The 16,660-nt window shown below is 42.6% G+C and overlaps 1 protein-coding gene across 1 annotated transcript; it reads left to right on the forward strand.

The window, feature by feature from the left end:
• The first annotated feature begins 496 nt into the window (after positions 1-496).
• Positions 497-16,605, forward strand: LOC128024285 (E3 ubiquitin-protein ligase TRIM16). The gene is made up of 6 exons (XM_052610709.1): positions 497-1,119; positions 9,454-9,549; positions 9,629-9,862; positions 10,068-10,230; positions 14,799-14,858; positions 15,455-16,605. Exons 1-6 carry the CDS (start codon positions 550-552, stop codon positions 15,994-15,996), a joined length of 1,665 nt encoding a protein of 554 aa, XP_052466669.1. The 5' UTR covers positions 497-549; the 3' UTR covers positions 15,997-16,605.
• The last annotated feature ends 55 nt before the right edge of the window (positions 16,606-16,660 follow it).

Below are 16,660 nucleotides of genomic sequence, written 5' to 3' on the forward strand. Positions count from 1 at the left end.
CTAAATTAACTTTTCCATGACATTCTAATTTACTGAGATGCAGCTGTATTCTAACTAAACATTACTGGATTTCCACAGAAAGATCTATCTATCTATCTATCTATCTATCTATCTATCTATCTATCTATCTATCTATCTATCTATCTATCTATCTATCTATCTATCTATCTATCTATCTATCTATCTATCTATCTATCTATCTATCTATCTATCTACCTAAACAGCAGCGTTTGTCACAAACAGTTGTCAGTTATCACAATAGTTGCATAAAGATCACGTGATTTATTTTTAGGAATGTTTTTTATAATATCATATAAAGCATATGTTGCTTGAAAGAAAAAGTATTTCGTTAGCGTACCATGCTAACCAGCCAATCCTGGAATCTTTGGTTGTGTTAGAAGTCCATTTAGCACAAATCCCAGTGACAGTACGAGGCTGACACCTAGTGGACATTACTATTATTTGGGAATTTACAGACACGCCTGTTTTTCCCGTCCCTCATACACAGAAGCAGGAAGCATCGGTTTTTTGGTCTGAACGTGCAGTAAAATGGCAGAATCCTGTATTTCAGTGGAGCAGTTCTTGTGTCCGGTGTGTCTGGATCTCCTGAAGGATCCAGTGACCATCCAGTGTGGACACAGTTACTGTAAGAGCTGTATTACAGACTGCTGGGATCAGGAGGATCAGAAGAGAGTCTACAGCTGTCCTCAGTGCAGACAGACCTTCAGTCCAAGACCTGCTTTATTTAAGAACGTGGTGTTTGCTGAACTGCTGGAGAAACTGAAGAAGACCAAACTCCAAAGTGCTGTTCCTGCTGGAGCTGGAGATGTGCAGTGTGACGTCTGTACTGGAAGAAAACACAAAGCCATCAAGTCCTGTCTGGTGTGTCTGAACTCTTACTGTCAAACTCATTTTGACCATCATGAGGAGTTTAATTCACGTAAGCCACACAAAATGATTGAAGCCACTGGACGACTGCAGGAGATGATCTGTCAGAAACACGAGAAGCTCCTTGAGGTTTTCTGTCGCACTGATCAGAAGTGTATATGTGTGCTGTGTATGGATGAACATAAAAACCACAAGACTGTATCAGCCGCAGCACAGAGGACAGAGAAACAGGTATTTAACACTAGATGAAATACTGCTGACACTCAGATCATATGTGTTTATATCAGCACATTATTATCAACAGCTTACAGCATTCACAAGACAGCAGAAATAACAGCAGCTTCAAGAAGAGTTTCTCTGTTCACTGAAGACGCCCTGTAGACGCTTACTGACAGGCATTTATAAAATATACTCTGCTTTAGCAACATAAATAATGAAGTAATAATTATTCTTTGACAAAATATATACTTCTATCAGTCAAAATACAAGTAAAATGCAGTGACAGACAACTTTCTGTTCAGTAAATCTGACTGAATCCAGATGATTTTAGTCATACCTATTGTTCATTTATTTGATGTGTTTCTGGGTAGAGCCGCAGCTTAATTACGCAGGACACAGAACCACTGTTAGTGTGAAGCTCGAAGTCTGTGTCTGTTTCACTTTTATTGTGGTGCCTGAGGCCAGGTAGCCTATACTTCACTTTCTGTTATGGATGGATCATGGACAATATGACGATATGAATCCGATGGACGAAATTAAAAGTCTATTGTTTCATATAATGCTCTATCTTTTTGTATCGTCCTGTCGCAATATACATTGTTTACGGCAATACTTCATAATTTGACAGTCTTTTATGCTTTACACTGGGATGCATGTGTAAAGCCTATCAATGTCAAGCAATAAATTTATCCAATCAAGTCATTCAAGTAACCAATATTTATTAACTCGTCAAAAGTTCTAAAACACAAATAGGCTTAGCTGGTAGCAAGTTAATACCATCAGGGTTCAACAACCCCCAATATATCATGTGCAAATGTGCAATACTTTACACCAGACAAAAACAGTCATTCAAAACAGTGACACAGGCCAGCTCCTAAAAAAGAGCCAGAAAGACACCCTCCTTATTGTGCTAAAACATTTCAAAATCATTTTTAAAAACAACATACATCAAATAACATGAATAAACATTCCACTACAGCACAATATAAAACAAATAACATGAATACACGTTCCAATTTAGCACAATATAAAACAAACACACTTCAACCATATACAATCACATACCTAGTACCAGTTTTCCAACTCTGGCACAAACCATCATTGCCATCTGCACAAAACATTTAAATGCCAATGATTATACACAATATCACGCGGTTAAAAAGTATTACATCCAACTTTGTCACATACCTAACAACAGCTACGACAACTGTTTTCCAAAGCTGGCACAAACCATCATTGCAGTCTCCAAGAAAGAAACCACCACCACCTATCTGGCAATCAGCATGCACCTGCCATTACTCAAAGGCTAATGCCAGTCCATTCATAAAGGACACGTAGGCTAGAGACTACCATACTCACCCTACCAAACAGGACTACCGTAAATACTATAGTGTTTATAGCCATTACATTCACCGCCCCCACCACTGATCATCGTCCCGATGATCTTATAATTTCATCTATTAACCACCTAGTTAAACTACCATCCCCACACTTTTCCATATGATGTCAAAAGCCTAGTGTCCTTTATAAGCAATGGTCTACTCTAAAACCCCCCTATCTTCTCCATTAGAAACAACAGATTTGGGTAGATTAAATGGGTTAGAATGCCTCCCTGCTGTTGATCTACTAGAACGCCGCAATTGACCTGGAGGTACTTGAGTGACTTCGGACATTTGAGATTCTTCTGAATCAATTTGCTCCACTAAATCAACATCTGATTCACTACATACCTCTGGTTCTGACTGATTTCCCATCCTCAGCAAGGATTCAGTTGAGGCCTCTTCCCTAACAACCCATGCTTCATCCAGTTCACTATCAGAGACTACCTCACTATAACTCTGGACATCCTGGTGAACCGCCCCTACTACCCCTGGACCGCACGGCCTCAATTCTGTTCTATGAACATTCTTTGGTGGGCAAGACTCCTCCACAGGAGCAACTGTATACACCGCTTTAGTGTCATCTGGCTGAGCTATCACTTTGTAGGGCGTAGGCATCCACAAATCCTGAATTTTATGCCTTCCTAAAAAATTGTGGTTCCTACGATAAACCAATTGACCCACCTGCAAAGAACTCTGTAGTGAAGGAGGACCAATATATCTCTTCCTAACTTCAGCAGCATGTTCCATCTGCCCCCATGCTTTTTGATAAGCCTCTTTAAATCTCTCCTGATGCCCCACCACCCATTCATCAACCGTCTCTATAAAATCTGACTGGCTTACCCCAAACAAAATGTCAACTGGTAACTTTGGCAACTGTCCAAAAACCAAAAAATATGGGCTATAACCAGTACTTGCATGCTCGGTTGTATTATAAGCAAAAACTACTTCTGGTAAATATTCAACCCATCTTCTTTTCTTCAATGGTGAGAGAGTTCTTAACAAATTATGCAGGGTTCGATTGAACCTCTCGCATTGACCATTGCCCTGCTGATGATAAGGGGTAGTTAGACTCTGCTTAATCCCATACATTTTACACAAGTTTCGGACAACCTCTGCCTCAAAACATCTCCACTGATCTGAATGAATTCGTTGGGGGACCCCATACTTGTGAATCCACTCCCTAACAAACACATCAGTGAAAATCAAGACATTCTCCTTACCATCACTAGAAGGTTCTAGAACAGTGAAATCCATAGCTACCACTTCAAAGGGTCTTCTAGCTAACAAACTACCGGTTTCAGTCACTAACTTTGGCACTGGGGCTTTTGCCACAATACATTGTTCACATTGCTTACAATAAGTTTCAATATCTTGAAACATTCCTGGCCAATAACATCTGGCTCTGACCAGCTTAAAAGTGCGTTCTACACCCTGATGCCCATGTTCATCATGTATCCCACGAAGGACTTCCTCCTTCAGACTCTGAGGTAGGAGCACCTGTTTAATCTGGCCTTGTTTAGTATCCACAAATTGGCGGTACAAGACTCCTTCCTCCTCTACCAACTTCTCCCATTGTCGTAGAAGTTCCAAGACCTTACCGTCCTCTTTAGCCCTCACTAATCTACCAGGTTTTACTTTCTGACTCCAATACACACAAAACCTTGCAATAATGGGGTCGGCCTGCTGTTGAGCGGCCCAAACTGCCTGAGAAAACACAGGGAAGCTACATGTGGTTGTCTGCTCATTAATCATCATTGTATGACCCTTCTCTGGAGTTTGATTAAAAATACTCCCCCCAAATGCAGGTTTAGCCATTGACTGGGTTTGTCGTGACAATGCATCCGCCCCCCCATTTTGACGCCCTGGCCTATAACGAATTTCAAAATCAAATCTAGCCAGGTCTGAAACCCATCTCTGCTCAATGGCACCAAACTTGGCAGTCTGCAGATGACTCAGCGGATTATTATCCGTAAACACTATAAATTTGTGGCCTAACAAATAGTCACGAAACTTATCTGTGACTGCCCATTTCAATGCCAACAGCTCTAGCTTCATGGCACTATAATTCTCCATGTTCCGCTCGGATGGCCTTAACCCACGACTTGCATATGCAATCGGTCTTCTTCCATCTTTCCCTTCTTGGGACAATATTGCTCCCAACCCATGATGGCTGGCATCAACTTCCAAATAGAAGGGCTTTGTAAAATCTGCATAGCCAAGTACCGGGGCTGTAACTAGCTTCTCTTTACCTGTAAAGCTGATTCACACTCAGAACCCCACAGTTCACCAAGTGGCACTCTAGTGGTCTTAGATTTACCTGCCTTTGGTGTGGCCAATGCTGCAAGAGCATGCAGGGGTGCTGCCAACTGAGAAAATTTTTTCACAAATCGCCTGTAATATCCGGCAAAACCCAAAAAAGATCTAAGTTCTGTTACTGTACCTGGTCGTGGCCATTGGACTACTACCTGGGTTTTCTCAGGATCTGTTGCAACCCCCTCAGCAGATATCACATGTCCTAAATAGGATACTTGGTGTTGAAAAAGCGAACATTTACTCCATTTCACTTTTAGGCCACACTCCCTAAAACGTGAAAGAACTAACCTGAGACGACTAAGATGTTGTTCAAAAGATGACGAGAACACAACCACATCATCTAAATAGAGAAGCAAAGACTGAAAGTACTGATCACCTAAAATTCTCTCCATAAGTCGCTGAAATGTTCCGGGTGCGTTGCAAAGCCCAAAAGCCATATGATTAAACTGATATAGACCAAATGGTGTACAAAAAGCAGTCTTTTGTCTGTCCTTCTCAGCAACCTCCACTTGATTATAACCACTAGCGAGGTCCAAGGTTGAAAACCACTGGGCCCCGCTAAGTGCATCAAGTGACTCCTCTATCCTAGGGAGTGGATATGCATCTTTTCTTGTCTTTAAGTTTAACTGGCGGTAGTCAACACACATCTGCATATTGCCATTTTTTTTCTTAACAATAACCAAAGGTGATGAATACGGACTACAGCTCTCACTAATAATACCTTGCTCCAAAAGCTGTCTAATATGATCCTTCACCTCTTCATATTGGCTTGGTGGAAGACGGCGATAACACTGACGAACTGGAACATCATCAGTGACTGGTATCTCATGCTGTATAATTGAGGTGCGCCCAAAATCATTATCACTGAAAGCAAACACATCAGCATAATTATTCAGTAATGCTTTAACCTGAGCTATCTGCTGAGGTTCCAAAAAAGGGCATTCAAATTGAAAATCCTGTGTAGAGCTAGATCCAGCCTCTTGACTCAAAACCAAAGCCTCTTCAGAACCTAATGAAATCTGAACCTCCCCAGGAGATATATTCTGAAAAGAAATAGACTTTGAACCTCCTGCTACTATTTTAGCTACATGCAAGCGTGCCAGGCATGTATGAGGGGCCAAATTGATATCTAAAGCACCAGCATTTACAATAGGAACAGCTAACTGGCCACCCTGCACCTTCACCAAACCTGGAGATACCATTAAGGAGCCAGGTAAAATCCCTTCATCTACCTCCAACCCCTCCACCAAAACGATATAATCTGAACCATGAGTATTCTGGAAACCTGTAGCGGGAACCAAACACATAGAACCTGCAGGTACCAGTACAGGTGAAGGGGCCATCACTTTTGCAAAACCCTGATACACTTGAGCACATGGTCCAGGTGACTTTACATTAAAAGAATCAGACAGAATTTCACGGTAATCTTTTATTATGTTCATGCCCACCAACCCTGGAACAGATTTTCTCTTCAATTTTGTAATAGGATCCGTTGGGTCTCTCACCACCAAAACGCCACGCTGTGGCAAGACCTTATCCATAATTTTAACATCAAGTTCCAAATAACCCAAATACGGTATAGAAAGGCCATTTGCTGCTTTTAAAGACAACCACCCACATTCTTTTAGAACATCCTCCCCTTTGCATTCAAAATGTTCCTTAAAAAAACTCTCGGTTATGATGGTGACCATAGAGCCTGTATCTATCATAGATGGAACACATACTCCCCCCATATACACATCCATAACTAGAGTAGGTCCTGTAAGTGCATGGAATACTTTTTCCCATGAATGGGTGAAATCACCTGAGCCCAACTGCTCCCTTCCTATAGCCTGGCTCTTAACTACAGAGGGAATTTGTTTCCCTGTTGCATAGTAGTTTGGACAACTGCCCCCCTAGCAACCTCAGATGGGGTTACTTGGCGACCAGCGTCACCAACAGTATTGACATTTGAGCAAAAACGTGCAATATGTCCTACTCCCTGACATCTAAAACAAATAGGTCTTCCTGCTGAATCATACCTGGGTTCCTGTCTTGGCCTACGCCCCCGCCTCCCTTCAGAAACTTGAAGCCGTGCTACCTGCTGTGCAAGCCCCTCTAATTTCTCCTCCTGTTTCCTCATTGCATCTCTAAGTTCCAGAAGAAAGGAATCAGGGTTAACGGACTTATTTGTTGTAATACCAGAGCATTCAACTGCTGCATCTTCTGGTGCTAAATTATAGGAAGCTCTATCAGGCACATTATCTTCTTCCCAAAACAGCATAGATTCTCTCCGCAACGCTGAGAATTTTATATTTGGGTCTTGTCTAATTAATCGTTTTAGTTCTCGACGAAGTGAGGGGTCTCTAACGTTCTCTGCGTACCTCAGGTGTGCTATATCTTATCTCCTGTTTAGCTCCCCCCTCCAGATGATCATACAAAAATGCTGCCTGTTCTCTTTCTCTATATTGTCGATAATTCATAGAGTTCTGCACTTCATCAGTCCAATCATAATAGGAGATAGTACCTGGTTCACCGGAAAACATTAACATCTTTTTGTCTTTAGGCATATAAATCACTTCAACAGATGTCGTAACTTTACTTGTGGAGGTTGGTGAGGCTGCTGAATAAGCCTGGCCTACATCTGAAGGAGAATGTGAAGTTTCCATAGGATCGGTTATTGTTACTTGTTGTAACTAGGCAGTCAATGCTTCATTCTGTTGTTTAAGTTCATCCATCGCTGCTTTTTCCCTATCCAGTCTTTCCTGCAATGCAGCAAGCTCTTGCTCCATCGTTTGGAAGTCAGTCGTACAACAACAGTCTTTATATCCAATGCAGTTTTCAATGTAGTCTCTTGTTCCCACACTCGTCGTCCCTTCAGCCTATGTCACTGTTTTGAAAACTTACCTTACTCTACATCAACTTGCTACCAGTTTTTTAAATATCCTGTTCGTGACGCCAAACTGTAAAGCCTATCAATGTCAAGCAATAAATTTATCCAATCAAGTCATTCAAGTAACCAATATTTATTAACTCGTCAAAAGTTCTAAAACACAAATAGGCTTAGCTGGTAGCAAGTTAATACCATCAGGGTTCAACAACCCCCAATATATCATGTGCAAATGTGCAATACTTTACACCAGACAAAAACAGTCATTCAAAACAGTGACACAGGCCAGCTCCTAAAAAAGAGCCAGAAAGACACCCTCCTTATTGTGCTAAAACATTTCAAAATCATTTTTAAAAACAACATACATCAAATAACATGAATAAACATTCCACTACAGCACAATATAAAACAAATAATCATGTCACTGCCCTACTATCTGTGTTCCCATCTGTCCGGTGCACAGCCACGTCCGCACTGCTTCCGAAGGCTGCAGACTTTCACCTCACTGCCATATTGAAAATGGGTTTGGACAGATTTCTGAGGCAGCATAACGGTTTAATGATCTACAACAAAATATAATGCGTTTTTGTGATAACTAAACCAATATTTCATTATTATAATACTGATTTCTCGTTAGAACTAACACCAAATGTGAAAAAAATTGTTAGAAATATACATTTACACACAAACTGACCACCAAATGCAACTTTCAGATGCCATCTTTTTTTTGCGGCGAATGTGGACTATTGACCAGGAGGATAAACTCGCTGAAGTCTGACAGGAACAGCGAGCGCTGTATGATGTTTCTAGCAACGTATTCCAATGCCTTTTTAGTTCTCTCTCGCTCTCTCTCTCACACACGCATATGTAGTTTACAGGGACTCTCCATAAACGTAACGGTATTCTATACTGTATATCCCCATACACTACCTCTATCCATCACAGAAAATGCATGTTTAAAATTTCTATTAAACACCGTATAGTATTTTTTAAAAGCCATTTGGTTTACGAGGACACAGAAATTGTCCTCACAAACCATGTTTACATTGTAATACCTATTTCAGATATTTATAAACCATATACAAGAAAACACACACAGGGTAACCAAACGTCCCGGTTTCCTATTGCTGAAAAATAACCTGTACGTGTAGGAAACAGTCACGGCTCGTATCAATATTTTATATGCAGTTATTAGAGAGGGAGAGCAGTTATATTAGGCTCGTTCCACTTGAAGCAGCGCTGCACAGAATGATCACCTGTATGACATCAAAGTACCGCGAGAGCGATTAGAATGCATTGGATATGTGTGCTCTCTTATCGCTCTCGCGGTACTTTAATGTCGTACAGTGATCCTTCTGTGCGTGCAGCGGTGCTTCAAGTCGAACGCGTCTATCAACTTCATGAGATTGCTTCTGGAATTCGCAGGTTGTAAAATCGTGTCGTATATCATCTTGTCCATACGATTTTCAGATAAACTCACTCGTGCCGTGTGCGTGGACATACGATCTTCCGATCATCCGAATTCGCACTGTGTATGCCCGCCTTAAGGCTGACTACACAATTAATGTCTTATTCACATAAAATATTTGTTAGAGAGGATTTGTGAGCATGCAGAACTGAGATCTGAGCAGTGAGTAAATTCTAATTTAAGAAGACAGGGATGTCCATTGGGGGGTAACCGTTAAACTGCCTCACCCTACTTCTACTGGATTCGTCTGTTCACATGATGATTTAGAGCCAGTAGTTTTCTGTGTCTTTCACTATCATCTGTTTGTCCTGCAGAAGCAGCTGAAGAAGATGCAGAAGACGCTCCAGCAGAGAATCCAGCAGAGAGAGAAAGATCTCCAGCAGCTGAGAGACACTGTGGAGTCTCATAAGGTGAGTCTGGAGAAGAAGAGAAGTTTGTCTCCGTCTCAGTTCAGACTCACTGAAGCTGAATCACTGTGTGTCCTAACAGCGCTCTGCACAGACAGCAGTGGAGGACAGTGAGAGGATCTTTACTGAGCTCATCCGCTCCATTGAGAGAAGCCGCTCTGAGCTGATACAACTGATCAGAGATCAGGAAAAGACTGCAGTGAGTCGAGCTGAAGAACGACTGAAGCAACTGGAGCAGGAGATCAATGATCTGAGGAGGAGAGACGCTGAGCTGGAGCAGCTTTCACACACACAGGATCACATCCAGTTCTTGCAGGTACAGGACATGCATTTGCTGACATTTGATCAATTAACGTTTGTACCGTCATCAGTATTATGAACAGATGTTGCATTTTTCATGAGAGTAGTGTTATCAGAATAAATGCTGTCAGTGGATGGTCTCAGTGAACAGAGATAAAGACTCTTACTTTCTTCTGTTTGTGTCTGTTTGTCTTTATTCTGATGTCTTTGTGTGTCTGCAGAGTTTGCAGTCTCTGTCTGTTTCAGAATATAGACTCAGCACAGCACTTCAGGTGACTGTCAGCTCTCAGTTGACCTTTGATGAAGTGAGAAGATCTGTCTCTCTACTGAGAAAGGAGATTGAGGATTTTTGCAAAGATGAAATAGAAATCATATCTGATAAAGGTAAAATCTAGGACCTTAACATTACCAGTCAAACTTGTTTTAAATGCCATATTTGTAATATTTTTTAAGAATTCTCTTCTGCTGACCAAGCCTGCATTTATTTGATCCAAAATACAGCAAAAACAGTAATATTGTGAAATATTTTAAAGGGGGGATGAAATGCTCGTTTTCACTCAATATCCTGTTAATCTTGAGTACCTATAGAGTAGTACTGCATCCTTCATAACTCCAAAAAGTCTTTAGTTTTATTATATTCATAAGAGAAAGATAGTCTGTACCGATTTTTCCCGGAAAAACACGACCTGCTGGAGGCGTGACGTGTGGGCGGAGCTAAAGAATCACAAACGCCAGTGGGCTTTTGCGTTGAGAGCATGTGGAAGCTGTGACATCACCGTGAGAAAAAAAAAAAAAACCATGGCTAACAGTCCGATTCAGCCGTTTATTTATGATCCAGAATCAGATCCCGAGGCTGAAATTTAACAAGAGCAGCAGCAGCAAAGACTCCGGCATGGGAGGCGGACGCACTAACAAGGAGGCAGAGATATTTTAAGCAGTTTTATTCACCGCCTGCGGTTCCAACACACGATCGTGACCCTTTTTCATTGGGATTGCATCATCCTTAAGAAATAAACGATACGCAAATCCGTCGTCAAACTGGGCCTTGTTTGTAAAACAAGCATCTTTGAAATGCAGGGAACAAACAAAAACACTTGCACAACTCCGTTGATGCTCTGTAAAAATAAACTCCATCCACTGGTCCCTTAATGCTGTTTTTTTTTTGGTAATCTGTGCAGGGTTGTCTTGCCCTGGCAACCAAAAACACACTTCTTTTGTGACATTTGGCGACGCTCTCGCTCTGATCAGTGAAGTCTGTTGTGCTCTCAGTGCTCTGCTATACGGGAGCGCGCTCTTCCGGCAGAAGTGTCTCAGGACCCATATAAGGAAATTCCGCTCCATCTAACGTCACACAGAGCCATACTCGAAAAAAACTTTCCGAAACTTGTGACAAACCAGAAGGAGTATTTTGGGAACAAAAATACTCCTTCAAACGTACAACTTAATTTTTGAAACTTTGTCCATGTTTAGCATGGGAATCCAACTCTTTAACAGTGTAAAAAACTCAGTATGCATGAAATAGCATTTCACCCCCCCTTTAACTGTTTAAAATAACAGTTCCTCTTCAGGAACTTGAGCTTCGTTGAAGCGATAAGGGGAACGCGTCTAGCGTGAGCGACTCTGAATATCGTGTGTAATCAGTCCAATGGAAGAGCATGATGTCACAGGCGGGGTGACGTAAGCGAGATCCAAGTCATGTCTAAGAGCAAGGCGAAAACTAAGCATTTGAAAGGGGATTCCGGATCTTATGGAGATACACGAGTGGGGATACACACAGTCTGTGCATGGTCTGCCTGGGTTCGAAGCTCTCGAGGGAGGCCGCACTTTGAGAGAATGTCGGTGGGGCTGCTTCATTCCTGGAGGGCTCTCTTTGAGGAGGGAGCCTTCGCCAGTGTTCCTCGCGGTGCTGGTCCCGCTTCTACTGAGGCAGAACAGCAGCTGCACTCGTGGGGATCACAAGTAGATTTGGCGAAGGGAATGGAGACAGGTGAGTCCCTATCTCCTTCCATTTCCACCAGATCCAGCGACCAATCTCTGGAGTCAGAAGCACGCTCTGCGGTTCCTTCCACCCAGGGAGAGGGATCGACACTCCGCCTCTCTTCCTCCGAGGAGGTCGATGTGGAGTCTGTCGCCCGGGATTCATCACCCCATTCGCCACAATACGAGGGGCTCTTAGAGGTGGTTACTCGCGTGGTGGCCAAATTAAGCATCGAATGGCCCACCAAGAAATCAACTGAACCGCAGCGAAGCAAGCTCGATGAACGTTTCCTGCAGGGGAGTCAACCACCGCCTAGCCAGGGCCTTCCATTCTTTCCCGATCTGCACAAAGAAATAGCCAGATCATGGAAACGCCAGTTTTCAGCCCGCCTCTACATCCCCTCATCAGATTACTATGCCAGTGTGGTGGGGATGGGAGAGCACGGATACAGAGCGATACCTCGGGGTGGAACAGACGCTCGCGAGCTATCTGTCCCCCGGAGCCCCCGGTGTTGCCCTCCAAGCCACTCAAAACAACTTCAGCTTCGGTGAGCTCAGAGCAGGTTGTGGCATCGAGATGTCCTCGCACATATGGGGGAGCTGGGTTTGAGACTGATTTTGGCGATGCAGGCACGATTGTCTCCTGTTATTGAGTCGATCCTCATCTCAGTCAAGAGAGTCAAAGAAGGCCAGACACTCACTGTCAAACAATTTCAGAGATTGTTTGGTCTGATGGAAGCTGTGTCCAACGTGATACCTCTTTGCCTGCTGTACATGAGACCCCTACAGTGGTGGCTCAAGACCAAGGGATTTTCCCCGAGGAGCAATCCACTTCGAACTATCAAGGTCACGTGGCGCTGCCTCCGTGCCTTGGAAATGTGGAATAAACCTTGGTTCTTGAATCAGCGCCCAGTGCTGGGAGCTCCTTGTCACCGTGTAATACTACCGATGGATGCATCCCTCACTGATTGGGGTGTGGTCATGAGTGGGACCTCCACCAGGGAGGTCTGCGTTCACGCCCCTTGTACAAGCTGGCGCACCAGATCCTTGTGCGGTCCAAGAGCAAACTCCTCTCATTAAGAGCAGTATATATTCCTGGGAAAGTAAATATGGGAGCAGACATACTGTCGAGGCAGGGGCCAAGGCCCAGGGAATGGAAGCTTCACCCCGAGGTGGTGAAGCAGATATGGAGAGTTTTTGGCAGAGCTCAAGTAGACCTCTTTGCGGCTCAAGAGACATCACAATGTCCCCTTTCATTCTCTCTAGTTCATCCAGCTCCTCTGGGACTGGACGCTATGGTAAAGTCCTGGCTGAGGCTTCGTCTGTACACCTTTCTCCCTATTGCTCTGCTCCCGAAGGTTCAGGCGAGAGTACGCCGGGACGGGGTCCGTCTGTTGTTAGTAGCCCCATTCTGGTCGGGTCGAGTATGGTACGCACATCTGGGCTCGCTGCTCGACAGCTCTCAACGGAAGATACCGATCAGGACAGACCTACTCTCACAGATGCAGGGGACGATAATTCACCCTCGCACGGAGTTGTGGAAGCTGTGGGTGTGGCCCCTGAGGGGGCACAACCCATAGCATCCGGTCTCTTAACCGAAGTTGTTGAGACCATCCTCCAAGCTAGAGCTCCGTCAATGAGGAAACTGTATGCCCTGAGGTGGAAACTCTTCACCTCATGGTGCAGAGACCGCCAGCTTGACCCAGCAAACTGCCCAGCTGGTACAGTTCTGGAGTTTCTACAAGCCAGGCTCTCTGCAGGGTTGACCCACTCCACGCTGAAGGTTTACATGGCGGCCATTACGGCCTACCATGCCCTTCTCGATGGTCAGTCTTTGGGAAGACACCTCTTAGTTACGTTTCCTCCATGGTGCGCTGAGGCTGAGACCTCCAGTACGGTCCCGTAGTCCCCAATTGGACTTGGTTGTGGTGTTAGAGGCTTTTTGCAAATCTCTATTCGAGCCGATTCAAGATATATCAAACAGACATCTGACACTTAAAACCGCCTTTCTGTTGGCCATTACCACTCTGAGGAGGGTAGGAGATTTACAGGCCCTCTCAGTGGCCCCTACTTATCTTGATTTTGCACCTGGCATGACCAAAGCGTTCATAATACCCTCATGCGGGATATGTTCCTAGGGTTCCCTCTATCACACCACAACCTGTAGTGCTGCAGGCCTTCTGTCCTCCTCCCGACCAAGAGAAGCTAAATTGTATGTGTCCAGTTCGAGCGCTGGACGCATACGTCTACAGAGCTGCCCTGTGGAGAAAAACAGACCAATTGCTTGTATGCTACGGTCCCCCCAAGAGGGGTTTTCCTGCTTCTAAGCAGGCTGTTAGTTGTTGGATAGTTGAGACTATCAACGCCACCTATGAGTCCTCTGGTCGTCCCCAGCTGTCGGGAGCCAAGGCTCACTCTACACTTGGTATGGCAGCCTCCAAGGCCTTTCTAGCAGGTGTGTCCATGCTGGGGTGGTCCACGCGTTCTACTTTTGCAAGATTCTGTGGTTTAGACATGCCAGTCACTCCAGGCGCTTCAGTCCTCTCGTCCGAAGCTGTGCACTTCGGATAGACACTAGGCAGGGGTTTGGTAGTCTGGCAGCGTGGGTACTCGTTCCCCAAAGCATTTCGATGCAGCTCGAGTTCCTTAAGAGGAACATCTCTAGTTTACATATGTAACCCTAGTTCCTCGAGGGAAAGTTTTTGTAACATTATAAATGTTTTTATCATCGAATGTTTTTTGATCAAGTTAAAGCATCCTTGCTAAATAAAAGTATTAATTTCTATAAGCTTGGTGAGCAGAAGGGACTTTAAAAAGGGAACATTAAAAATCATATGTTCAAAATCTTTTGACTGGTAGTGTATTTGTTTACATAAATTAATTAAGCATGATTGACTGTCAGCAATATAATGAAAAAAATAGTGCAGTACCTATAGGATGGATTGTTTTTAAACTGAAAACTCTGTTTTCTATAGTGAAATTAGTTGAGCTCATTCCTTCCCCTGAACTCAAGACCAGAGAGGAGTTCTTACAATGTAAGTTACTATAAAGACATACAAGCTCAGAAATGTATTTATATAGCCGTGGATGTAACAAGGGGTCCAGAAATCTGAGATGAGATTGAAAAACTATGATTTTCAAGAAGTAAATTTAAACCAGGAAATATACTTAAATAATTACATTGAATTGTATAATATAAATGTATACTGTATGATGCAACTAATACAATAGAAGTGAATGAGTGCCGTTGATCATGTCACTTTCTGTTCAGATTGTTTTCCATTAAAACACTTGATGATCTTTTGATGATCTCAAATCATGCTGAAGAATCCTGAAAACCTGATAATCAGAAAGTCTTCTCTGGTTTTTATCTTCAGTATTCAGCTCAAAATATGACTAAATTTATTGGTGGTTTTACTGTAGCTAGTCAAAACAGTTTAAACTCATTTCTGTTTGGTATTTCAACTAAATATTATTTCTACTTTATATCTATAATAATAATAATTAATAATAATAAAATAAATAGAGTGAGATTCATGCAATTAAAACGCATACAAAGATACATTTATCAGACATGTGAAGTTGTTTTCTCTGAAGTGTTGAAGTGCTGTTACAGTTTTGTCTCCATCAGACTCTTACCAGTTGGCTCTGGATCTGAACACAGTGAACCCCCTCCTTGGACTGTCTGATGGGAACAGCGTTATCTTTCAGGGTGACATGTGCTATGGGTATCCGGATCATCCAGACAGATTTGATTACTGGGAGCAGGTGTTGTGTACAAAGAGAGTGTGTGGACGCTCTTACTGGGAAGTTGAGCAGAGTGAGAAAGGTATGATGGAGGTAGCAGTGTCATATAAGAACATCCGTAGGAAGGGAGAGGTTGAGAGGAGGGATTGCTTGTTTGGATGTAATGATCACTCCTGGAGTTTATTCTGCTCTTCCTTCAGATGCTCATTCACTCACAATAGCATAGAGACTGATCTCCCTGTAAAGTCCATCAGCAGGAGAATAGGAGTGTTTGTGGATCACAGTGCAGGAACTCTGTCCTTCTACAGCGTCTCTGACACAATGAGCCTCATCCACACAGTCCAGACCACATTCACTCAGCCGCTCTATCCTGGGTTTAGAGTTTATTATGGAACAACCATGAAACTATCCAATTTATCAAAATAGAGATATTCTACCTGAATTTGTTTTAAATCATTGCTTTAAACTGCATTATAAATTAGAAAAAAAAAGTTATCTGGTGTCTTGTTTTCCATAAACAAATAAGTAGGTGAGATGTTGCTCAAAATGTAACATTAATCTAATAGTGGTTGTAAAAGTGGAATAAGAATAAAAATGAAAGATTAATCACTGACTTACAGTACAAGCATGACCATATGGTTTTGGACCCCTTGATTGTGTATTGTACAGAGTTGCTTATGTTTATTATTATTATTTCTTTAAATAAAACATTGGTCAGTAGTGTGACCTGATGGACTGTAGCTGTTTTGATTTTCCTGTGACATTTATATGCAGTATTTATAATTGAGTATGAAGTGTATACAGCCCTGATCATATTAACCTGCTATATAATACTGGTTATTCACTGTACAATCAAAAAACCTGACACTGATCTTTTATGGTTTTCAAGCTATAATTACTAGAGGAAATGCATGCATAGTATATAAGGTTTTGCTAGAAAAAATCTGGAACAACTGAAAGGGATTTTGTTCCAATTTTCTATTATGTTCTGCCAAATATGCTGTTCATTTTTGTTCCTTAAACCAGCAACAGTGTTGTGAATAAAGCTGTGAGAAATTAGTTAGAAATTAGCTGGGAAAAAATTGGTGTT

Source organism: Carassius gibelio, chromosome A2 (genome assembly GCF_023724105.1).
Source record: "Carassius gibelio isolate Cgi1373 ecotype wild population from Czech Republic chromosome A2, carGib1.2-hapl.c, whole genome shotgun sequence".
Lineage (NCBI taxonomy): Eukaryota > Metazoa > Chordata > Actinopteri > Cypriniformes > Cyprinidae > Carassius > Carassius gibelio.